This window comes from Pagrus major, chromosome 2 (genome assembly GCF_040436345.1).
Source record: "Pagrus major chromosome 2, Pma_NU_1.0".
NCBI lineage: Eukaryota > Metazoa > Chordata > Actinopteri > Spariformes > Sparidae > Pagrus > Pagrus major.
Genome location: NC_133216.1, coordinates 24,950,855 through 24,976,162, shown reverse-complemented (window position 1 = coordinate 24,976,162; position 25,308 = coordinate 24,950,855). Strand labels below are relative to the sequence as shown.

The window sequence follows — 25,308 nt, the reverse complement described above, 5'->3', positions numbered from 1 at the left end:
ATATTGCCACACTAAGAGGGACTGTGAAAAATCTGCAAAATTCAAATTTAGGCAAAGGCAACAATATAAGTCAATGGCATCAAATAATTCAAACCTTTAATTCAGGTATCTGAAGTTTTCAGTGTTTATAATATCATTGCTTTTGTTTTTCACTCGTGATTAGACTGTAATAGCAGCTGTTACTCACCTTTAACCAGTTAGTATTTATTACCTCGCCGTGATGCTTTTTCTCCCTTTCTTTTTGCTTAAACAATGTAAACAGCACCATGTACTTAGACACACTACAAGGAACTTTTAACTGGTTATAAAACATTATCAATTTCATGCTGATGCCTCTATATGACTTATATAAGCAAACGGGCCCATCAGTGAGAAAATTGACTACTTCTGTATAATCAAAATAGTTATTCTTAATGCCCGTCACCAGGTCAATTTCAACGTAATCTGGTCAGATAGCTCATACAATGAGAACGACTTTATTATGGTGGAGTCCTGAGGATGAATTGAGGGATCTCAGCCTGAAAAAATAAGCTGCTCTGTGGTCTGGTGGTTTCACTACAAAAACAAAGTTTATTTATTTCACCATCATCATCTTTGGTCCACAGAGGCTGCCAGAATCAACAAAATATGAGATATTCTTGTAATAGCTTTTGGCCCTTGGTAGCGAAAAAGGTTTGGGCACTCAGTCTTACCCGTTAAAGAGATTTATCCATACAGTAGGGAGACATTAAATGCAGACGCAGCCACATTTTGTTTTAACATTTTATTACAAATGTACAGCTTATGAGTTTCCATTACCATTGACCTTTTTTAAGTCATTGTTTTTCTCTACTTTATACAGTTTTTAACGTCTTCTGTTAAAAGATAACTCTCCCGTCACCCATCTCCCAAAGTGTAGAGCTGTGAAGAAACACAGGGACAGCAACAGTTCAGGCCACAGTGCACTGCCAATGGCTGACTATCAGAAGTGTGTGTGTGTATTTCACTGGCTGCAAATTTAACGTTTGTACTTGTAGAAGGCTTGGTCCGACTGATAAGTTGAGGGCGTGTGTTGGATGTTGGAGAGTATGTGCTGAATGATGAAGGTGTAGAAAGTGTGTTGGACATGAATCGACGGGAAGCATTTAACATTCATACTAGAGGCACCCTACGTAGTGTCTACTAACTCGGGGAAGGACCGGTCCATGTGCACTTTAGACCCTCCTCCGCCCATTTTGAGATGACTGTAGTGCTAAGCCGAAGTGCGCTTCAGAGCTTTCCCATCACCCTATCCTGCATCAACCGCTGCATCTTGCACCTTATGTACTTGAACTAAGACCTTTGGGAGAGTGCAGCACATAATGTAGATCCTACTCCACCCAGCTGGTGTTTGAAAATAGTGCAACTTAGACCACACTGTTGAGTAATCGCCTACATCAAACCGTTCGCCTCCTGTGGATTCCAGTAGGATCGTAAATTTGTACAATATAACTACATTAAGGGGTAATACCATAGCGTTACCGTACTCACAAGACTTAAAACATCTACAAGTACATTGGTGTCAAGACTGAAGAGCTGAATGAAGATTTGGTGAACAGATCCCATAGCCTGAAGCCCACTTGGGCCAACAAATAGACATAAATATCTCGCAGACATAACCCTAACATTTAGCTTAATATAAAATATAGCATGAAAATATATGTTCATATATATGGCTCTAGTCTAAAACTTGGGCAATCATGATTGAAGGGACAAGACCCCGTGCGTGCGTGAGTGTGTGTGTGTGTGTGTGGAAGTATTGCTGTTGTTCCAGTACATCACTGTAACTCAGCCAATCAAGCACGAGATGATGATGAAGCTGTCCGAAGGCATTCGATAGCAAACAATGTTACATTTCATGAGTCTCCCGGACACGATCTGTTTTGACAGGGAACAGAGCAAACAATCCGACCTCCCCGACAGAGAGACTGACGAACACTGACAGTCCGAGACCCCGAGTGATGATTAAGGGGGCGACAGTGAAAAACAAAACATGAATAAAGTGGACAGAGAAGTGCTGAAGGTGGTCGAACGTCAATCTCTCAAAGTGTTTGGGGCTAATTAAGGTCTAATTGTTTCTTGCTAAAAGGCAGCAATTCAAGACAAACAAAAAAAAAAGACTGAGATGCAACTGCCGTGTGAAGGATGAGGTCAACGTTTCAGGCAATTAATTTCATGTGCAGAGGCTTTCTGATTATAGAATAGACCAACGTAAGTTCAAGCCACAAACACTGTGAGAAACCAGCCACAGAGTCATTGGAGGAGGGTTAGAGGTGAACCTAAACTAGAAGAGGACGGTCCTCATGGCAGCTAGGAAAGACTTCTTAGGTCCTATCTGCATCCTTTTCTTACAGATACGACCACATTTGTTCGGCACAGTACAACAAGCTTTATACCTACAGTAGGCTAAGTGCGCTATCTTTTTTGAGGAAAAAACAAAACAAAAAAAACACCAAATATCTTTGTTCCCAATGCTGTCTCCCCATTGGCAGAGTGCAGAGACAGTGAGCTAGAAGTGACAACTTCTGTGGCCCAGATCAGCAGGCCGTGACAGAGAATCAAACAGAGCGTGGGCCTGATTGTGCTTGCCAGACAGTCCAAAAAGTGAAAATAATACATGGCAAACTACATCAAGCACACTTGAGGTGTGTAACTGCATTTCAAATGAGACGATTTTCCCAACTGAAATGACGCGATGAGCATCTCTCACAATATTTACTGTCCAGGTTGATCTGGTGCTTTCCACAGGACTACTTAAAGCTTAACTGCAACATATCAGTATGTGTGTCAACTTAAATGCGACTTAACCATTTTGTTAACATGCATGCAAATAATGCGCCCAGGGGAGGAAACGGCCGCCAAGTAAGTAACATACTAAAGCAAAACTGGATGGGGGGGCGGTTTAATCCTTATACACAAACTAGACTGGATGATTTTAATATTCTGCTTGGCACAGCAAACATGAATATGGGATTGATTCTGAGATGATTTCACTGGCTCTGTCAAATGAGGCAATTTGTACGATAAAAATCAAGCCCATAAAGACAGCTGAGGATACACAAAAAGAGCATTTTGATCCAGGTCCTGTCATAATGCACAAAGGGTCTTCCGTTCTGACAGAAAGCTCTAACCAAAAACATCATCTCCCCCTAAATCCGCTCCCCTTTGGCAACTGTTCAACCCCTTGGCCGCAGGACATATTACAACATGAAAAAAGAAGAAGAAAAACAGAACTCAAGTGTCACCCAAAAAAAAGGAGTGCTTGAGAAATGCTCAGGACCATTTCACAGGTTATTTCTTTTATGTGTGCATGTTGACTTAAATCCCAGTAAGAGTTCGAGCACATACTCACCACCTGTCTCCCTATTCCACTAAATGAGAATCATATTTCAGACAATAAAATAAACATACATAAACAGTTAAATCAAGATGACAGTCAGTAAAAATATCAATACAAAAAAAAACAATAGGCATGATAAACAACAACAATAAATCACAATTATTCCAGTGTAAGTGTTTGTTTTGTCAGTAATTTTTGTCCTCAGAGGTGCAGACCACACCAATCTGCGTATTCAAAAGAAAAAAAAAAAAAAAGAAAAAGAAGAGAGAGGAAAGAACTGAAAACATGCCAGATCATGCTGTGTACCGCCAACAACAGGGGGGTGGGGGTGATGGGTTGGAGAAAAGCTGGAGCCCCCTGCGAATGCTAACCCAGGAGGAGGCAGCTGAGAGCCTGGGTGAGGCTGGGTGTGGAGTGGTGGTGGAGCTGGATGGGTCCCCAGGGGGCGTCCTTCTCTGCACTGCCAGCTCATCCTGTCTGGGATGGGAGTAGGGGGGCAGAGGAGCGGGGCCGGAGAGGAAAGGAGAGGGGAAACGTCCTGACTCCTCACAGGACGGAGGGACGGAGACGGTGTGGAGTACGTTGTGGTAGCTTTTAACTACTCCCCTCTCTCGCAGCTTACACTTCCTCCCTCCCTGGTTCAGGTTAACGTGGGAGAGGGAGGGATGACGAGTGACAGGTGAGAATAAATAAAGCCAGTAACATCTCAGGATCCAGTTCACTGTACATCGCCACCATTTGTATTTCACGTATGCTTATCACAGTTTAAGCGGTTTATTATACACATGTGATTCCAACAGTTCATTTAGGTTGCAGCAGGCTGTAGTTTCCATCCACTCGTCCTTCCACACTTTCACTTCCACCCTTGTGGAATTTCTTCTTTTTTCGGTCCTCTGTAGTGTTTCTACTTAACAATCGATTTGCTTTGCTTCCTTTTCCATGCATTATCCAAACTTTGCCTTTCCTCAATGCAGCCACCATTCTCTCGATCACTCCCCATCCCTCTTCCTCCCATCTGTAGTGTTATCATATTTTTCCTCTCTTTCTTCCTCTCCCAGAAGCCCCTCCCATCCCTGTTAGCCTTCCCATGCATTAATCCGTTCTCTCTCCCTTTTCCTTCTCCATCCATCCATGCATTTGTTGGGTCACTGTTTCTTCTCACGAGTGGTGATGGTGACCAGCTGCTTAGCAGCCTTGGCGATGTCATAGGCGCATTGGATGACCTGCTGAGTGAGGAGCTGGTAGTCCACTGCAGGAGCTCCAGGCTCCGAGGGTGCCGCCTTACGGCACTCCACCTGCAACCGCGAGGCACTGGAAGCCAACAGGCGGAGGGAGCAGTGGACTGCATCCAATGCTGGGCGCTATGGAGAAATGAAGGGAATCAAAGCTGAACGCACATGGTGGAGGTTGTAAACAGATCAAAGAAGATAAAGAGAGCAACACCCAGAGAAAGAAAGAGAAACAGAGACACACAACAGGAGCAATAAAACTTGTGTGGGGAACTTACTTTGGGGAAGAGTGAGGCCATCTCAGTGACAGCAGAGTGGATCTTCTCAGAACATGGAACAAAGCTAAAGAGGAGACACATGAGATGACGATTGAGGAAACAATTTTAAAGAGCATTTTTCACATTTGTTTCATTTTTTATTTTATAGATTAAATGTTTAAACAATTAACTATGAAAATAATTGGTAGATTAAACAATAATGAAAACAATCATTGGTTGCAGCCCTTTTTAATATACATCAAATCTGTAAAAACACACCATATGTGCACAATTTTTAACCTCTTGTCGCTACTTGTTCTGAGGTATGGCAACAGCACTTGGACAAAATACACTGAGAACTACAGTAAAGCCAGCAACTTTTCAAGTTAGATTATGATTATGATTACATTTGCTGATTCACTTTAGGACTGCGGCGCGTGGGTTTTTCTTGTAGCATAGCATGGAATGGAAGTTTCAAGGACTAAATTGCCGAAGCATGAAAGTACTATTTGGACAGTGCAAAGTAACAGCAGTATGGACATTGAAAAAAATGCCATGTTATGACAGGCAACCACACACCCCCCATCCAAATGATCACAAGCAAATTATAATCATAATCATAAACTAGCTTAACATATTGCTGGTTTGACTGTAGTACTGCATGTGATTTGTCCAAGAGGTGTTTCCATATTTAGCTGTCCAAGATGACGGACTCTCAGCAGTCCACTGCAACATTAACAGCTGCATTCACCTGGTGCAGTTGTTCATAAGGCTGTATTAATGTAACAACATTTTTGATTAGTTGGCACTAGATGTTCCTGTGACTTCTCAGTGTTTCATCCAATTAAGGAGAATCACTTGTCACCAAGAATATAATTAGTAGTCTTCAGATTAAGGTGGACAAAAGGGTTTTAGTGTCACTTTTATCATCTCTGGGTCATCTCACACCTACCTGTCGTGTTTAAACTCCTGAGCGGCCCTGAGCAGCTCCTGGATGTTCTTGGTCACCTGCTCAGTTTTCAGTATGACATCCTCTGTGCAGGGCAGGGTGGGGTCGGGCTCCCCCGCCTCGCCACCTCCTCCCTCCTCAGACTCCCCACGGCCTTCCTCCTCGCTGCTGCGGCCCATGCTGACAAGAGAAACACATAAATACACTTCAATTAACACCTTGGACTAAAGCAGAGAGCTGACAGTCACACAGGACATTTATCAGTCTGGGGCTTTAGTGTCTCAACACTGTTAAGTGTTCAAAATCTTAAGAGACTGCCCGTTTGCCCTGGATTTCTCATTAACAACTGTTAGTAAAGAGCATTAACACCCATTTCAGTGTTTGGCCAAGTTTACATAACTGCATGGTAAGAAAACACAAAAAACACAGAAAATGGACCTGCTGAGTATTTGAAATATATATATTTTAAATACACATTGTAATCTAAATTAATGACATCATACTTACATAACACATATTAATTGATTTGCAAATAGTTTAAGGGCTTTAAATGACTAATAATCTCAATTATGAAGTACCTTATGACAAGTTTGACAGAACACATTTTGTCTTGTGAGTGCATATTTGATTTCACAATAAAATTGGCCACTGGTTTCAGAATAAAATGTTTAAACTGGATATATCACACAGGGAATACTTTCATTATGATTATTATACTTGCAATCAAAGTAAAACTATATCCCAAAAACTACAGGCATATATTAACACATACATTAACATAATAACACACTCATTCGACTGTACAGTGATTTGCAGTGGGTCTGACCTTAGCGAGAGGTCGTATGTTTGTGTGTTGTCGTAGTCACTGTCAGTGCCACTGCCGTGCTTCTCCGGTTTAGGGACCTGGGGAGGGAAACAGTAATAACGTGGTCTATCAGTGCAATTATCACCCACCTTACCAAAGCTCCAAAGCTGCAGTGCGCAATGGATACATCCTCACACAAAGTTCAAGCATTTGTTCCCAGTGAATGTGAGGATTTTCAAAAAAAGGTCCACACAGTTTTAAAGAAGTGGTTTTGAATCAGCAGTTTTGAATCTTTTGAAGGAATATTAATGTGGTTGCTTCACTGAAAAATGCAAAACACTTGGGGATGTTTGCATTTGCAGCCAAATTTGAGTAAAGGAAAAACTTCTTTCTGTTTTGAACATTTGTACCGTGGACCTTTCTAACAGGATCTTGAGAGGTTGACTGTAATAAAAACTAAGGATTAGGGTCAATATTCTAAGCCACTGTAGTATTGAGAGTGATTTTGACAAAACACTGTAAGCCTATAATCTCAACTTCCTAAATGGACTGAGTGCAGGAACATGAAGGTCAGAATATCAGTCAAGAATCCCAAACTGTTAGATTGAAGAACTTACCATGTATCTGCCCATCTCTGTCGATCCAGACAGATACTGGCTTCCATATGGCGTTGGACCCGCTGTACTACCTTTCCTTACCTGTGAGAAGAGGGGAACACAAGGATGGAGAAAGGGAGAGAGAGAAATGGAGATATAGAGATAAGGGGAGAAAGAGAGATATGCGGACCAAAGAGATGGAGAAGGGAGTGAAAGATTAGCAGAAAGAGGTGGATGATGAAATAGAAGAAAAAAAGAGTGTGGGGACAGAGGGAAGAGATGATTTTTTTTACATAAACAGCAGAAAAACAAGATGAATGAGCCAGTGAGAGCAGCATCAGATCAACTCGGCAGCTCACCCATCATCCCATCAAGACTACATGCCTCTATAAATATCTAAAGAACACTGTCAACTTAACTAAGTGGTGATGAACAGCTCTACGTCACACAGGGGATCTGAACAACTACACACATATTTTACACTAATGTTGATCTCCATTATTAGAATGCATAATAAGCAGCGGTGGTGCACAGCAGCATGTGAGCAAATCCTACATTTGATGAAATGGCAAACAATGCAATGACAGACAGAATGCTTACATCCAGAGGATGCACGGCTGCACTGCAGTGAGCAAGGGACAGACAGGTGAAGAGACTGACAGACAGACAGACAGACAGACAGAAAGAAAGAAACAAAAACAGACATACAGGTAAATCTTTGTGTACGGAGATGGTGAGTTGGACACGACTCCATGGAGGTCTCCACAGACAGTAGTGGTGATGATGAGTGACTGTGTGTTTGCATTCTGTAGCTTCATAGATGGTGCTGTAGGCTAAATGCTGCTCAATGCTGGAACTGGTCACCTACTTTTCTGCTGTGTCAGGGACTTTACAGGAAAGAAAATCACTGTTCGGACACCAGAAATGTGTGTGCACTCGCATGTGTGTGGTCATAAATTAAACAGCGGAGAGCTATCTGGGAGGTCAAAAAGGGTTGAAGATGTAAAGGTCAAAAGGTGCAGAGCAGGCTAAAGAGTGGAGAAATCAGAGGCGTCGCAAGGCAACCAAACAGACAACACAATCCCTATTTTCCATCTTTCTCCTTTGTGTCACACTTATGCAGTTCCCCTTCATGGTGCTGAATAAAATCATCGACTAAGGTCTCATTGTTCAGAGACAAAGCAGTGCCGTACTTTCACATTTTAAAGGGGATCATGCACAACTGGACCTTTCAAAGAGAAAGATCGGGAACTAAGATGCAGGGTGAGAGGAAGTCTAAGGGAAATAGAGAGATCAGGATTGGACTACCACCCATCAGTCGGGCTAAAGAGAGCCAATCAGGGCCACCAAAAGGAAGGTGGGAAATAGAAGGGGCCGGGGGAGTTCTAACTTACGCTGGGTGTGTTGAGGGGCTGCAGGCGGGCTGCCAGGGAGTCCAGGGCTGGGGGACCATGGGCCGTGGGGCCGGGGGCCGCCCCTGGCTCGTACATTGAGAAGGCCTGGCGGTCCCTCCGGAGAGGATGGGAGTGGGGGGCAACCGAGGAGGGCACCGAGAGCCCCGGGGGGTCCGCTCCTGGCCCAAACCCACCCAGACCCCCTCCGCCTATTCCCCCTCTTATCCCACCCCCTTGCCAGTGGGCTCCTCCCCCTCCTCCTCCGCCAGGCCCCCCTACCCCATGGCCAGCTGCCCCCCCAGCCTGCTGGCTCCCCCGCAGCGCGCTGTTCTCTGTCTGCATCCGCGTGATCTACAGGAGAGGAGGAAGGAAGCAGGGAGGGATAAGAGGACGGAGGTAGGGATGGAGGGAGGGACATGGGGAAGTTAAAGGGAAGGGAGGGGGTGTCAACTGAATGGTCAAAGACAAGCATCCACAATCTCAGACACAGTAATAAAAACGCTCATACATATTAGCTTATGTCAGTCCTGGGGAGGGAGGGAGGCAGGGATTAGGTCCTGGGAATGGGATGGAAGGCTACATACCTGCGCATATATATATACATAGTTTGTTTTAAAGGGTAAATGAGGGTAAATGAGGGCTCACGTGCACTGAAGTACTGTGGACTACAATCTAATTTGACCAGAGTATTTCTTGTGTGTGCACATAAGAATGTTAATGTTTGTCTCAACTCTTCACTAAATCCTTAGTCAACGGAGAAAATAAACACATGAATGAATCACGGGTCACATAATCTGACACTGGCAGCCGCTAATGATCACAATGAGCTAGTGATGATGACTCACAGGAAACCAAATGAAGAGACAATGAACAACAAATGAGTGTTATTAAGTGAAAACTGTCTGAACTAAAAATGAAAGCTATAATGAGAACGGGTATTTGTAGCTCCCTCTCTGCAAATGAGAATGGCAGCTGCTTTAGTTACTAAGTAACAGTGAGAAGCTGTCACCAAATACATCTTCCTGAGACAACAGTGTAGGAACATGACACCCTGTCAGGAAAAATACGTCAGCTAGCAAAAATATTCAAATATTCACTTGTCTCTCCATCATCCTGCCCTCCTTCTGTCTGAATCAATTCTTCCATCTCATTTTGCCAACATGTCTTTGTCACTTTGTCTTGTGTGTTCTTTAATCTAGGCATCACCCTCTATCTGATTATATATTCAAACTTCTCCACTTAAGGCTTTTATGTTCAGCTTTCTAACAGACAATTCATGCTGACCTTTCTTGCATCATCCTGTCTGTCTATCCTGCCCCCTGTTGCTCTCTACTATTAATAAATCAGATAATAGGCCTACATATATGAAATATAAGCTCCCACTTTCTGCTTTCTCTTCTGCTCTGTATTTCTCAACATTCTGCTGTGGTTGAGGTTTTGAACATGTCGACCCTCTGACATTATTGTCTGATTCGTCTCTGGCCGTCCTTTCGTCACCCCTCCATACTCCCTACCTCCTTCTGCAGCCGCCGCAGCTCCTCGCTCAAGTTGTTGTTGACCTTCATCAGCTGCTGCACCTTGGCTTCCGAGGAGGCCAAGGCCTTCTTCACCTCCAGGTACTCCTGCAGGGTGATGGGACCGTCTGACAAGTCTGACGAGTCCATACTCTGGATTGATAAGACATGCAGACAGGCGGGTAGAAAGACAGACAGGAACACAGACAGGAGGGCAGAAAGGCACAGACGAGGTGAGGAAACGAAGATCATGAGTCGGGACGCTAAATGTGTCACAAAGACCTCATGAAGGAATAACTGATTCATAGCACTGTTTATATTATTACAATACAAATGTTGTTCACATACCTGCCTATATACTATACTTTTTACTTGAGGATACCACTAGATGGCACACGTTAGTTTGTTGTCCCTACTGCTGCTGACGTGCTTACCACTCCTGACCCTGTCACATCCCCATACTGACACTACATCGCTCCTAATGTTCATGCGCATCCTGCATCCTGCATCCTGCGTACATGTAGTGTTCATTTCTGACGTGCACAACTGACGCTCAACCTGGACGAAGGTGCCAGCCATCATGTGTATGCGATCGCTTCGTTAAAAGCAATTATATCTTCGGCCTTACAAGGAGAGACAAGGACGCTTCTTGCACAGTAATGATTCATGGCTTATCACTTCGGGATTGCTATCACACACTTATTAATGGACTTAATGAACTGACAAACTAGGCCTACATGGAGTTCCATACGAACACAGCGGTTTAAAAAGCTTTGGACCTTATCAGGGAAAATTCCCACGTGGACATGCATTATGTGTTGCAAAATGATTTTACATAAAAACACGGCTTACAGGCTACAGATCAATTATAAGATTGAACAGTTCACAATCAGTAGATTATTAGTTATTCAGCTTCTAAAATAATGATAAAATCTGTCTTGTCATTTGGTCCACTCCAGGTTTTGATTGACAGCTTTCACACCGGCCCAAACAAACCAATCTAAACGGGAAAAGTCACCGGGGTCCTTCCTGTTTCGGCCAACACCATTTTATGGTATTAACAGTGTGTAATGTTGGCAGTTTTTATGCAGTAGTAGTCAAGGGACATGTCGATCAGTAACTTTTGAGCTGGGTAAAACACGGCTTGCAACTGTGTGAGAGGAACAGCGCTAGCCTGCAGCCTCTAGGCCAGTACTACAGCTGATCACACATATGTAGACAGTGGAGCCTTAGTTCTTGTTCTCAATGCACCATCTGCCCCCACTTCCTGTGGCCCTGGAGCCAGCTCATACTCAGTCCTGTACCACTCCCTAAAACTGAACCATTTAAAACATATCTTTACACCATTCTCTAACGCTCCGTTTATTATTCATCTGACCCCTGCCCGATCCATTTCTGTTTTACGTTCTATGCCTCCACTTTGCAGTACTGAGAATACCATGCTGTAAAACTGATTGTAATGCCATATGCTACCATATAATTCAGTCTTATGTGCACAACCACATAATGAATGCACATATTTTTTAGAATGGAGATGGGAGTGAAATTTGTAGCGTTTCAATACTTTTTCCCACTGAGCTAAACAAGACAACAGAAAAAGGATAGTTACTGGTTTAGCTGTTGTTTACTTTGTCATTTCTACACTCCCACTCTGCACCATTTTCCTCTCTTTCTCTCCCACTCAGTCTCCTCTTCTCTTCCCTCTCACTACACACACACTCTCTTTCTCTCTCTCTCTGTATGAACAATGCCTCTCTGACAGGGACCCAGAATAGCTGATGATGTCACTCAGGAGCTATGTGGCAGCCCAGACTGTAGCCACTCCCGCAAAGCATGCTGGGACAAGCAGTCATTGAGAGGAAAAAAAATGGCAAAGCTTTGCTAGCTGATGCAACTGCTTCTCTATTATTTCGAGAAGCTGTTGTGAGTGAGAGGCACAGGGTTGAATTGTTGAATAACATGTCAGAATGTGCAGAGATGTGTAGTACTATACCTTTGCGCGGTTGCTGCGTTGCGTGTTGTTGTTGTTCTGGGTGGTCAGCTCGCTGTCTGTGTCTTCATCAGAGGCTACACTGTCATAGTCATGCTGGTCATCATCAATGCCCAGGTCCAATGGGTCTGACAAAGGAAAAATGTGCTTATTTATTACACTTTTTAAAAATACAGAATGCTCAGACCGGTGGGACTGCTGACTCATTTCAGACAGCTTTCTTTCCAATTTATTTCAGTGGCGCTCTCCATACAGAAGGTTGTTACAGGTTGTTAGTGAGTCAAATTTCTATACAGATAAAAATACATGGCCTGGCCCAGCACAAAAATATTAAATCCAAAAGAAATCACCCTTATCCTCCATCCCTAAATTGTTGGACTGAAGCTGTTCATCATGTTGCTGCTTGCAACAATTACTGTATCACACACATTTGAGCAAATGTTTTAGGCTTTGAAGTTCACATAGTGTGCTCATGATCAGCCTCATGCTTTTATTTTGAGTATCTACTAGCGACAAATTTAAAATGTTTAATGTTCAAAAACTCATTCTTTTTCCAATACTGTCCATTGCTGCAGCACCTCGATTCACCCTGTCTGAACGCTCCGTTTTAGTGCCTGTCTCTTTAAAGCCCAGGAAGTTTTCATACTTTTTGAGTATTCATTAAGAACTTAACCCTGATTTGTAATAAAAAAAGACATGAAAATCTCACTTTCTACATATTGGGACCTTTAAAGCGCCACCTTGTTGTACAGATAGGTGTTAAAAAAGGCCAATAAACTGACCTGTACCTATCTATATTTGTAACAAGTTCTTTGCTATTCTTTATAAAGCTTTAAAATTGCCCTCAGTCCTAATGTGTTTGTCCCTTCCTCCCGGTGTCTCACCAGTAGGGCTGCTGAGACCTTTCCCCTGCTGTCTCCTTTTGGCATCACTCAGGATATCTATGATGAGCGTGGCAAACTCCCGAGCGTTGAAACGTGCCAGCTTCTGACGGCCCTGAGAGAAGAACGAGTCAGGAGTTAGGACTCATCATAGGATCATATACAGTATGCACACATGTGCACACAAAGTCCTATCATGAGTTGTGTGGAATACAGAAACAATCCAGCCCACAGTCAGCAGTTCACTGCCTGTGTGACTACTGTGGTCAATGACCATGTGCTGTGGAAAAACACAGTCATACTTAACACACACTCAAGTACACACAAGTGTGCTCACACATCCACAAACACAAGAGAAGAAACATAAACCGTGCAATTACAGAAGCATGCAGGCATCCATATAAGAGAATAAAAAGGTGAAGTGCTGAACTATTTATAAGACATCACTTTAGAAGACAAAAGAAGGGGAAAAGTTCAACTCTAAATGTGTGAGAGTGTGTTTTTCTCTTGTCTTCCACCATAAATAGACAGCAGTCCCTGACCACAGTGAATTGCCCAATCAGGGCAGAGCAAACATGGTGACGCGGGTGTTATTTCTGTGTGTGCGCTGGTGTTAAAAGTCAATGTTTACACTAATGAGCCACACAGATGAGGAGAAACTATGTGAGAGGACATATAGGATTTTTCTTTCTCACACAGAGAACGAGGGAAAGAGGGGGGAGAGAGAGAAACACAGATGGATTACATCTCTCCTCCTCTTTCACAGCTGAAGAACATCCCTTGTCAATTTCACACTCATTCTCGGCTTCTCCCCAAAACCCATACACTGTCTGACTGTCTAAGATATCACCAAGCTCTATTTTTTTTTCTTTTTGCTTGCAAGTACTTTCACCTTAGTTTCTTCTTTTCTCAGTTTTGTCATTGCCTACAGGTACAAAAATATCTACAACCCAAATGCATACAAGTATATGCATGCCACCTGTGATTATCTACACCGTATGTTGGTGTATGAATCAGTGTGTGTATGTTTTACCTGGTTGCGTGTGGCAGAGTATTCAGGATTGACTGGTAGGAAGGGCACTGCGCTGCGTTCTGTTACCAGAGTGCTGTGGTTCTGGGTCGTAAGCCATACTGGAGATAAAAACATGAAGCAAAAAATAAGTCACTGTGTGTGTGTGTGTGTGTGTGGGTGTGTGCGTAGTAGAACATGGACAGCCACTCCATCTACCCACACATGCACAAACATAAACAAAGCACAGAGAAACCCATACAGTAGATCTTTAAACTGATTCCTGGCCCCTATAATCCACCCTTGTGCTTTGAACCCTCCCCTTGTGTGTGTGTGTGTGTGTGTGTGTGTGTGTGTGTGTGTGTCTTTATATCCTCGCCACTTACCTGCGGTGCTTCTGTCAGTAAGCACAATCTGACTGCTACCGCTACTGAAGGAAAGGGAGAGAAGAAGGGCAAGAAAGAGCCGAGGAGGAGGAGGAGAGAAGCTCAAGAATTTCTGAGGCACTTCCTCACTCCGTCTCTCCTCCTCCCTCACTCCATTTGGCCTTCCTCTTCAACACTCATTTTCCTTCTCTCCTGGCTCTGTCCCTCAAATTCACTCTCTATCATCTCAAGGTCTATTTTCTTTCTGTGTCTCCTCAAAATCCAGGTCAATGATGTCGTGTGGAGGTGTTTTCTTTGTTTTTAACATCTAGTTTCCTCATATGAGAAAAGCCGAAACATGGACAGGAAGTGTGTGTGTGTGGGGGGGACGAGACTCACCTGCATCATTTTCTCTGCGATCTACCTCGTCGTAGACATCCATCGCTAGCTCCTCAAACAGCCGATTGTTGAGCTGTCACACATACAAACAAATTGATCCCAGATATATTAACAGATGTATTCCTACCTGCCTACACATCAAACACAGGTGTGAAAAACAAGAGAGAGCAAAAGAAGAAAGAAATGAAAACAACCCGATATTGTACAGTCATCTGGGCTGCCATTTCTTGCATGGCATGTGGTCTAATTTGTAGCCAACCATCATATTTTTCCAAAAACTGTCATGATTTTTGACTTATGTCCTTCAAATGTTGAGAAGTGACCATAAAGTCAAAATTTTTGGATTACCAGCATTCTGTGAGGCTAAACAGATGGCCCTGGACTGAACAAACATTATTCTGGCAAGTATCAGAAAATCTGGCTGTCATGCCAATCAACTTTTTTGCCCATTTTCTTTCACCAAAGAAAGAACACTAGAAAACTGCCTCAATCTGTTGTCTAAAGTTTCTGACTTAGACATTTCTCACCGCTGTCTGCAGAATTGTAATGTAAATGCACAATAAGCCACGATTTATGTCTCACAATCCAACCCAACTCACCGCTTGGAGCTTCTTCTTGGCAGCCTTAGCCAATTCTGAGAGGTCCAGACTAGAAAACACAGAGGACAAGAGTCAGAAAGGCACCACTGAGAGACAGTGGAATAAAGAGATGGAGAGAGAGAGGGAGGGAGGGAGGGAGGGAGGGAGGGAGCGGGCAAGATGTGGATATGGCAAGAGGAGCAAGAGGTGAAAGGGTAGGAAGGGTGTCTGGCTAGGGAGGGGAGGGGTCAGGTGTTGGGAGGGCACATTTAGCTGGGGTGGGATGCGTTGGGTGTAATGGTGACTGCCATTTGGAACCTGAAAGCAACACTCTGAGCAGTCCCAGGGGCAGGATGCATCTGTGATTTTGTAAGGTATCAGCACACACTGTAGATATGTTAGTGAAAGTGTAGCTTTATTACTGCTGTATATGTTGCTGTGGGTTCAGTCTCAGATATAAAAAAGCTATGTGTCAGAAGTGTTACTGCATTATGTGAAATGTTATCTCATGTGAATAAATCAAAGTGTGTGGTGTGATTCTCCTGAGAACAGGAACATCGTACTTACTGCAGGAGGCCCTCTGAAACTCTATTTCATCACAGCCTCTAGTCATTTTTTTCCCTTCATAACTGTACAGCTCTATTTTCTAGTGGTAACAAATTAAGGCCTAATAATTGTCCCAGTGTGAAACCACTGAAGCTCATTCTGGTATACAACAGGGAAATCTAGAAAAGATGGGCTAGCAGAGAGAGGGGGCTGAAATGAAGGAAGAGATTATGGGGGGAAAAAAAGGAACAAGGAAAGTGAAGATACCTCTGTGTCGGGCACTTAGGACGAGCTCTGGCTCCACCAAGCGCAGCGAAATGGAGAGAACAGAAGACGAGTGAGAAAAAGGAAGAAACAGACAGAAAGAGGGATAGAAAAGCCACATCAAAACAGCTTTAATTGTTATTATCAAGAGGAACCATTCACCAGAACAGAACAGATGCAAGTGGAGTTAGATGGCAGCTCAGAAGTAAGACCCGCTTAAGTAACAGATAGAATTTGACGTGCACTTAGTTTTACTGCCTAATATGTACATTTGCGAGTGTATTTTTTAAGCTACCTCTTTGGCTCAGCAGTAAAATCACACCACCCATCAAATGGCTGAAAGAAGCTGAGCCAAGTACTACTGAAGTTGATTTATCATAACCTGACTGTGCACTTCTGCACCTCTCAAATCAAACCTGCGGATTGGGATTAATAAACCAAACACACCTCATGAATCTAAATCATTGCAGGTACCTGTTATGGCTTAGATCACCATTTACAACAAACAGGCAGCTTTGATAGAGATGCCAAAGACCTCCTTTATCTAATGCCTTTTTTTGGGTGGGGTTACACATGCTGTGGTGCCACCCTCTGGACAGAACTCTAAACTGCATCAGTATAAATGAATCCATGGCAGGCAGACACCGTGGAAAGAAGTTTAAGTATATTAACAAAGATACTTCATGCAATCAAAGCACACCATGCATGCAAAAACAAGACACTTAAAACCACTTTACCAAAAATCTACAATGTCATGGTGCATACCTGTCTGCCATTTGAGGAATGATATAATGGCCATTCTTGTGATCTGAGAAGAGGAGGAGGAGGAGGGAGAGGAGAGGAGAGGAGGAGACTTAATAAGTGCAGCTGGTACAGAGTAAATACGTGCACTGTTTCCACTATCATTATTAATGTTACATTGTGAATTCTTCTCGTTCAGAGACATTTATTTTTTAAATTTTATTTAGAAAATATGGGTTTGTTTCTGCTTAATTTTGTTTCCCCTCAACAGTGTTTCTGCTATGGTTAAAGTGGTTAAAGATGCAGAAGTCATTGATGTTGTTAAATGTAATATTACTGCTATAAAGTTAATTTGGTACAATAAATCAATTCTTTCTCACTTAATCGCCTCAGTAAGTGTTAAATTGTTCAATGCCCTGTATGACTGTGACGACACAGTTAACGTGGTTTTTATAGGAATAGTATTTACTGCAACAGTTGATGTTTAGTACTCACAGTTACACACAGTATGACAATCTCATTTTACAGCCCTTAAACACCTGACAGATATGCATGCATTTCCACTATGTTATTCATTATTCATTCATGTAGTACTTGCACTTTTTCCTTTCTGCAATTAAGGACCTTAAATCTAAAAAGCTACCATAGTATGTCACTGAGGCTAACTGCTATGCTTAAGGCCAAGTGAGGAGCACACAAACTGGTGCTATGGGTTACCTGGGCGCCGTCCACACAGGTAGAAGGCTAGTCTGTCTGTCAGTTCATACTGACACTCTACCAGCCGCTCTGCCAGCTCTATATGGCCCGCCTGCCTGGAACACAGACACAAACACAAAATAAATTATACTTACTTGCAGTTTTCACCTTTTTAACTGTAACTTTTGACCTCATCATTCTCCCACAGCGGATTGAATTTGGAGTTTTAAAATCAAACAGTTTTTTTAATCAAGTGTGTTTCCACTGTCTTGTACCTTGCGTAGTCCATAGGCGTGCGTCCATTGATGTCAGGTGCTCCGGGGTCTGCACCGTACACCACTAGCAGCTCAGCCTGCAGGATCTGGCCTGCTTTTGCTGCCACATGGAGTGGGGTAGTGCCTTTCTCCTGGAGGGTCAAGGCAGACACACAAACACAGTCAGAGGCATACAGAGAGTAACTGAACAGCATGGCTAATTGCTAAATGGAGTGAGTCAGCGAGTAGATTTTTTTTCTCCTGACCGGGTGGAAGAAGTTGGCCTGAGCGCCAAGGGACAGGAGCCGAAGACACGTCTCTAAACTCCCCGTCCGCACACTTGAGTGAAGTTGCTAATAGAGAGAGGGTGAGAGGAGAGAGACAGAGAGACAGTGTCGGGGGTGGAGAGATTAAACATCAGTTAGAAACCGAAACAAGCAGCATCCCCTTATTAGCACAGTGGAGCTCCACAGCATTAGAGATCATTATTATATCCTGCTGTGTCGTTGAGATCACTTCCTGCCAGGGGATTTCATCAGTGAGTGTGTGTATGCATATAGCTTGTGTTTATATGGGAGTCCTCCCACTGACTTCTATAAGTGGAATGTCCTTGGTGCTTACACATGCAGTTCAACAATATGGCAATGTCCGCATATGCCAATTAACCTGAATTCATAAATTGCCAACTCCTCAGCTGTGAAATATTGAGCACTCACCTTACTGAGGTCCTTGGTAGTGACGCCATCATCATCGCGGCAGGGCAGCTTGTGCACAAAGGCCAGCATCTGGTATTTGGCTCTGATGAAATCTGACTTAGTGGGACTGCACAGGAGGAGAAGATTGGATAGTTAACTAAATTCAAATGTCAGAAAAAAACATGTTAATGTGTGTGGAAATAAAAACAAATTTGACACCACAATACAGGTCACTGTGTCATTTAAATTATGCTCTGCAAAACAAATTTTACATTTTTTCCTGAAGACCGCATTTGATTCCAACCGCTGATTTGTATTTTAATTGAAAAGCAGATCATGTTTTTCTTCTTTTGATTCTTTGTTTGGTGAAAATCCTACTCTCTTATCAAAAAATAAAAGTCTTAACTTACCAACTACACGCCTTATAAAGCCTGCTCATCAAGGTCTGAGTGAAGTTCCTTTCTACTTTACTTGAATAAGCCAGAACTGATGGGTTACTACTGGTTTCCAGCTTGCTTTACAAAGACATTAACACTAGCGATTATGAATAATTAAGCAGACCGATAACCAATATTCAGAACCAATATACATTTGCTGTAATAATGGAAATCAAAATTTAGAATAACCTGTGATGATGTGATTAAATTTTCTGTTACTTTATACTTCCACTCTACTAGTTTCTTTGCAGATTCAGCTTATTAAGTTATTTAATAGGCAGTAGGAAAAGAGAAAAAATGATTCTGATGATCTGAAAAATGCTGAAAATGCTTCTGCTAATCGGACAGGCCAGTAATCGGTCAATCTAAAATTAACATCATACTATACAGTATATCTGGGGTTTTGCACAATGTGCTTACACACATTCGTGTACCTTCAGTGAAATGGTTTTTCCTGCAGTTCCAATTCCTGATCTCAGGACCCTCTAATAGCAATACAAACCTCCACTGACAAAAACTATCCTGTACTTAGATACACAAACCCTGTGAGAACAAACCACGATTCATTCGGAAGATGATCCATGACTAAGAGACCGAAACTGTTTAGAGGACATTAAGGAACAACTGGGTGCAATTCCTCTTCACAACTGCAAACACCAATTATGCTCAGAAAGGTTTTATAACATTCCTGCACAGCAGGGACAATCATTTCCTCCAGCAAAGATGAGTGTGAGTAGGTGTGCGATAGTTCTGTCCTGCGTATTTTGAGTGTGTAGGGAGAATACTTACTGGACTTTGTCCTGGGGGTTGGGTTTCCTGCGTCCGCTCTGCACCTGAGCAGGGTCCAGGAGACTGTGTTCCCATATGGAGTTGGCCCCGTTACTGGCCAAGGTCTGAACCATCTGAAACATACACACAGCAGTGACTCAGTGATGGCTCATCACGACTCAAAAAAATTACCACCATCACAAGAATATGTTGCTTTACAGTCCTAATGCAATACTCTACTCCTGGGATTTATTGCTTTCAGGATGACCAAAAACAAAAACAAAAAATACAAACTAGCAAACATGTACCAAATGCAAATGGAAAACCTGTGGGAATAAATGTACATCCTAAGTGCTGAGTCAGATTTCTGTACTCATCCTATTGATCCTAGTGATATTATTCTGGGCCACAGGTACTGCATTTGTTTTAAGTTTACCAGCCTGTACCTGCTCCTTTTTCACCTTCCCTCATTTTACACTTCTCAGCCTTACCTGCAGTAGTGCGGGAGGCCATCCGCTGTGCCTCAGGTGTTTGACTATGGAGATATGGCGGCCTAAGCTGCGGTGGACTGAACAGCATTCATCACAGATCAGGACCCCTCGGTTGATGCTGGTCCAGCCCGGGTCTGTCAGATGAACAAGTGGATGATATTACCAACCTTATAAACATGCTGTGTGTGATGGTAAGGCTTTTCAGTATTGTTCTGAATCCTAAGTGCTTCACCACAACAGTCACTTTAGTTGAGGCTGCATGACCACTCCAACTGTGTGTTCTCCATCTGACAATGAACCTCTCAATATAATGAGGAGGGTGGACACTCAATGTGCTCTACATACTGTACGCTGCTATTACATATTGCACACCAATACCCTGCCCAGGCTTCATTCAAGGTCAAGTCAAACACATGCTCCTTAGTCCACTATTTTACCCACAAGTGGTATTAGCCTATTGTTGGTGCCCCTGCCACAAAGAAAACTAGATTGTGTTTTGTCTTCCTCAGAGTAGCAACTGCCAACAACACAGGACAAAATGGGAGTTTATTCATTCATTTAGTCTATAATGGAGATGTGAAAGCAGTTAGAAATGGTGCCAGGCACCCAGCATGACCAGATCTCCAGTCAGCCTTCTTTTTCCCAGGAGATATCTGGCTGGTACAAGACAAAATTGCATAGTGAAAGCGAGGCTTATAGAGAACCAATAAAATGCGAATGGTGTCATTATAAATTGGTAAAATGGTGTCATCACTACTAAACTATCGATATTCGATATAATGTAAAATACCACAGGGATGAACTGACACAACATTGATGGAAAAATGTTTTCAGCACAACAGCATCTGAGTTAATTTACTTATGACTATAGTCAGAAGACTGAGAAGAGGCAGGGCTATGTGGGCACTGCAGCGGGGTGTGTATGTGTGTGTGTGTCAACTTGTTGTTGAGGAGAGGAGAGAACGAGCAAGCGTAGCAGGTATGGCTGTATCCATAATGCAGAAAATAAGTATTGAAACCATTTTAAATACTCAGAATCAATATGTATCAATATATCGATATTTTTGACAGCAGTAATGCAAAGTACCAAATAGCTGGATGGAGTTGGATCATAGACACATGACATGTTTATGCCATATGCTGAGTTGTACTATAACTCCCCTTAGCCCAGCATGCTCCATGAATTGTGACTCACTTATGTACTGTACAGATCCAAGCTTTGATAAAAGTGCTTACCAATCGAGGACTCTACTGAACCTAACTCTTAGTTAAAACCAGTCACTGAAGTGATATGAAGAAATGCAGAAAATAACATGTTAAGTAAGTAATAATGCTAAGTAGGTCTGAAGGTCAAAGTCAAGTCCAATAACTCAAGACCAGACCATATTTGACTGGTTATACTAAAGATAACAGCAACACTGCGTGTGAAAACAAGAAGAGTTGAATATTTGGAGATTCAAGATATTTCAGTTTGAAAAAGGAAACATCACTAAAATGCGCATTCTCCTACACACACAGACGGACCAAGCAAACTCTGATCTTTCAGACATAAGCAGCTTGGTGTAAGACCAGTGGTGCCTCACTGGCTGAGCCAAGTCCCAGATCTACTTTCCAGTAGCAGTCTGAGATTTTCATAACATTTGGTTTTTTTTTAGTCTGTTGGGTGTGATATTGAAGTGATGTATATAATTCAGGGGGAAGCATCACTTTTTCTATCGAAAGAACAAGTACTTGACACTTATTTTCTAAGTAACTGTGAATAAGGTGAGGATGGGAAGAGAAGCAGCTAGGGCCAATGACAGCTGACTGACACTGGCAGACTATTCACAGCCTGTGTCTAGGTCATGTTTATGCCCTCAGGACACTGATGTGACGAGCCGCTTACAACTAATACAGTCTGCAATATCATAACAAATATATGCACAATTACATGTGCATGATGCATGCGCACGCACACACACGCACACACACACCTACTATCTGCTTCAGTCACTCTCAGGCTGGGATAAAACTGTCTGGGTTTAGGGTATTAATGGAGCTAAAATAGTCCATCATCAGATGAACTGACACGCTGTAAGTCTTTTTGCCCACAGAAAAAGTCGCAGCAAATGCAAAACGGCTTTGATAAGAGCTATAGCCTAGTTTAGAACAGTAGCCCGTAGGCTTTAGAGGCCGGACTGCAGCAATTTAATTCCTTAATCTGTGTAATAAATATAAAAACTCCCACAGGCTATGCTATCTGCTTGGCTCGCTGGATCAATATGAGGCTACACCATTAAGCTATTAGACCTGAATAGACTATTGGCAGCGGCATATTGGCCAAATCTGCAGCATGACATAATTTAGCCTAAAGTTGGCCTAATTCATCAGTACAACATTGGTATTTGTTTTTATAACTGTCAAGTAAGCCTGCATAAAACATGTATGATAATGAGTATTAATGGTGACGGATAACATTTATAGTTGGGAAAACTAGTCCTGAAATAAACACTGCAAATGGTGTTTGCATTTAGATCATTTGACTTGTAACTGGTAAGTTTCAAGTCAACACAAGTTAATTCATATTTCACACTGAGGAAATCGCACACCCCAAAATAACCATTATAACATTCAGAAGCCACATGTAGGTCCACTGGCCAGAGTCATGACTGGCTTGACTGCAATTCACACAAACAGTTATTATTCCCCCAAAAGCTTGTCAAACTCAACTGAACACCACTGTCAACATGTTGAGAATATAACACAGTGAAGGAATTGGAGGTTACTGTCAAACTGCTCCTAATGCTTGCACAAGGGTCTCAATTTCTTATACAATTGCATCTGTGCTCAATAAAGACTTTACTATCATGACAACATGATTCATTGTTACTCTGAACCGTGCAGATTGCCACAGCGTGACATTAAAGCCTCCTGAGGCTTGGCCAGGACTAGGAGTATCAGTCGTCCTTTGTAGCCATGCCATCGAGTTATCCCCTAGTATGACACAAAGCTGGGTAGCAGGGAGGTGGCCTGTCACCAGTGGCTAGGTCAGCATTTTGCACAACGCACTGCGTGTGTGTGCATGTCGTCGTAAGGAGGGGCTTCACGCAGAAAGCTGATGGTAGCAGAAGAAATATATGGCTAGTAACAGGTACGCCAACGCAAAGAAGTCCACTACTGAAAAATCAGTAATTGCATCTAAGGAACCCCAGGTAAATAGACTATTGCCTTAAACCATCTTTTCCTTTATCGGAAAATAATTAATTTGTTAGGGTTACTTTATTTTGCTACGGCATTCAAGGAAAGGGTTTCAACTGGGTTTAGTTAGTTAGATTATGAAGTGGGAAGAGCATCTGAGGTGACAGCAGAACAGAGAGACAGTCGGTGAAGCAGGAAGGCAAGTGTACGGGAGCAGCAGGGAGGGGGTTCGGGTCATAAAGCAGGAGCAAGGTGCAGCCGGCAAGATTCTGAACACTGAGCGGTGGGGCCCTAAAGCTTGTAGACAGTTCTTGCACACACATAGACACTGCCATGATGGGGAGCAGCTGTGAAGAGAGCAGCTGCTGTAATACATGTACACATGAATGAATGAATGAATGCAGGCAACACACACAGGAGCACCAATAATCAGGTGCTTCAAACTAAACATGAGGTCATGTGAGGCTACATATGAAAGGCAGTGGGTAGAGAGGGGACACCAAGGTTGTGTAGGCATCACCTCCGCCTCACTTTGCGACAAATACACATGGGGGCAAAGGAGGTAAAACTAACCTACAAATATCAGTGTTCATTGCAGTGACCATACCTATGTAATACACACTACTGAGGATAATATATTACTCTTATCTCTCAGGTGTAGTTTGATCATATTTCTCTTTCTCAACTTAATGTTGAAGCAAGGTAAATATTCCTCTTAAGAATGGCTTTCACCTAAATGTGCTCCAGTATATTACCTCAGCCTTAGTTACTACTCCATTTATAAACTGTGGAGCAAACTGGAAATACTGTGAAATGAGTGAGCTAAATGCACAGTAGGTAAGCTCTTTCAGGGTTTTCAAGCAGTAAATTTGTGACAGAAATATAATAACAGATACTGATAAAACGACTGGCTGGTAGCTGGCGCGTTAGCCGCATTGGTTTAGCAATAACTTGCCGTTTAGCAAAAGTTAGCCAGACTGGCTAACGTTGCTGCTAAGCTAGCAGCGTTAGCCAGGTACACAATCTCCAAACGCCGCCGCCAAGTGCTAACAATAACACAACGGGTTTGAAACATACCCATGATATTGTATGTTGCTAGGTTAGGTGCAGGCTAAATGTTTAATAATGGCCCGTAACGCAGTGAGTCCAAATCATCTGCTCGTTAGCCAGGCTAGGCTAACAGAAGCGGTCAGTCAAAAAATCAAAACAAACGTCTCTCCGAGCAGGAAGGCGACATAAATCTGACACTCACATCTTCCACTGCAGCAAACAAGCTGCCCTCACATATGTTCGTGGTCAAATAAATACACATGTCAAGCTGCTCAATGGGGCATATTAACGTTGAGCAGCTATTAGCCAGGGATATTTCCCGTTGTGATAACACGCCTATTTTTCACTGTTTATTTTGGGCCTAAGCGACGCTTGGACGCCCCGGCCGTTTTCCTGCTCTGCGGACCCGCTGACAGTGACAGCAGCTTCGGCCCTCTTGTCCCACCATGTCGCCCTCCCGACGTATTGTTCCAGTATAGTGGTCTATTTTTGATTTATTTTCATCCTCCCTACCTGGCGCACTGCAGTCGGCGCAGACTTCTGTCCTTTGTAGCTTTCTTGACATCTCGAAAGTCGCTGAAATCGAGAGGTGGATGTCGGCGATGATGTGGTTCGCCCTTTTTCCCCCGAGTTACCGACCGACGTCTGCCGTCAACCGATGCGGCCCCTGAATCCCCGGAAGCCGGGTGGTGTGATCGGCTTTCCCGGCCAGCTGACAGTTGAATTTCCCGTTTGTTCCTGCGGTCCTTTCGCCCACGTTCGCCACTGAACTCAAGCCAAGAGCCAAGTTATGTGAACATAGTTGATCTGGCTCGTTTGGATGAACCTCATATGATAATATTTACTAAATCTGTTCGCTGCATTG

General features: G+C 43.0%; 1 protein-coding gene across 1 annotated transcript; it reads right to left on the bottom strand.

The window, feature by feature from the left end:
• Positions 1-748: 748 nt before the first annotated feature.
• git1 (G protein-coupled receptor kinase interacting ArfGAP 1) lies at positions 749-25,308 on the bottom strand. Its single transcript, XM_073484789.1, has 20 exons — positions 24,957-25,308; positions 20,217-20,350; positions 19,747-19,859; positions 18,542-18,647; positions 18,092-18,178; positions 17,847-17,977; positions 17,593-17,687; positions 16,900-16,942; positions 15,346-15,394; positions 14,747-14,819; positions 14,007-14,104; positions 12,977-13,088; positions 12,096-12,220; positions 10,103-10,255; positions 8,589-8,939; positions 7,216-7,296; positions 6,620-6,696; positions 5,797-5,973; positions 4,866-4,929; positions 749-4,719 (listed from the first exon to the last, which is right to left on the bottom strand). The coding sequence occupies exons 1-20, from the start codon at positions 25,006-25,008 to the stop codon at positions 4,504-4,506; spliced, it is 2,337 nt and encodes a 778-aa protein (XP_073340890.1). The 5' UTR covers positions 25,009-25,308; the 3' UTR covers positions 749-4,503.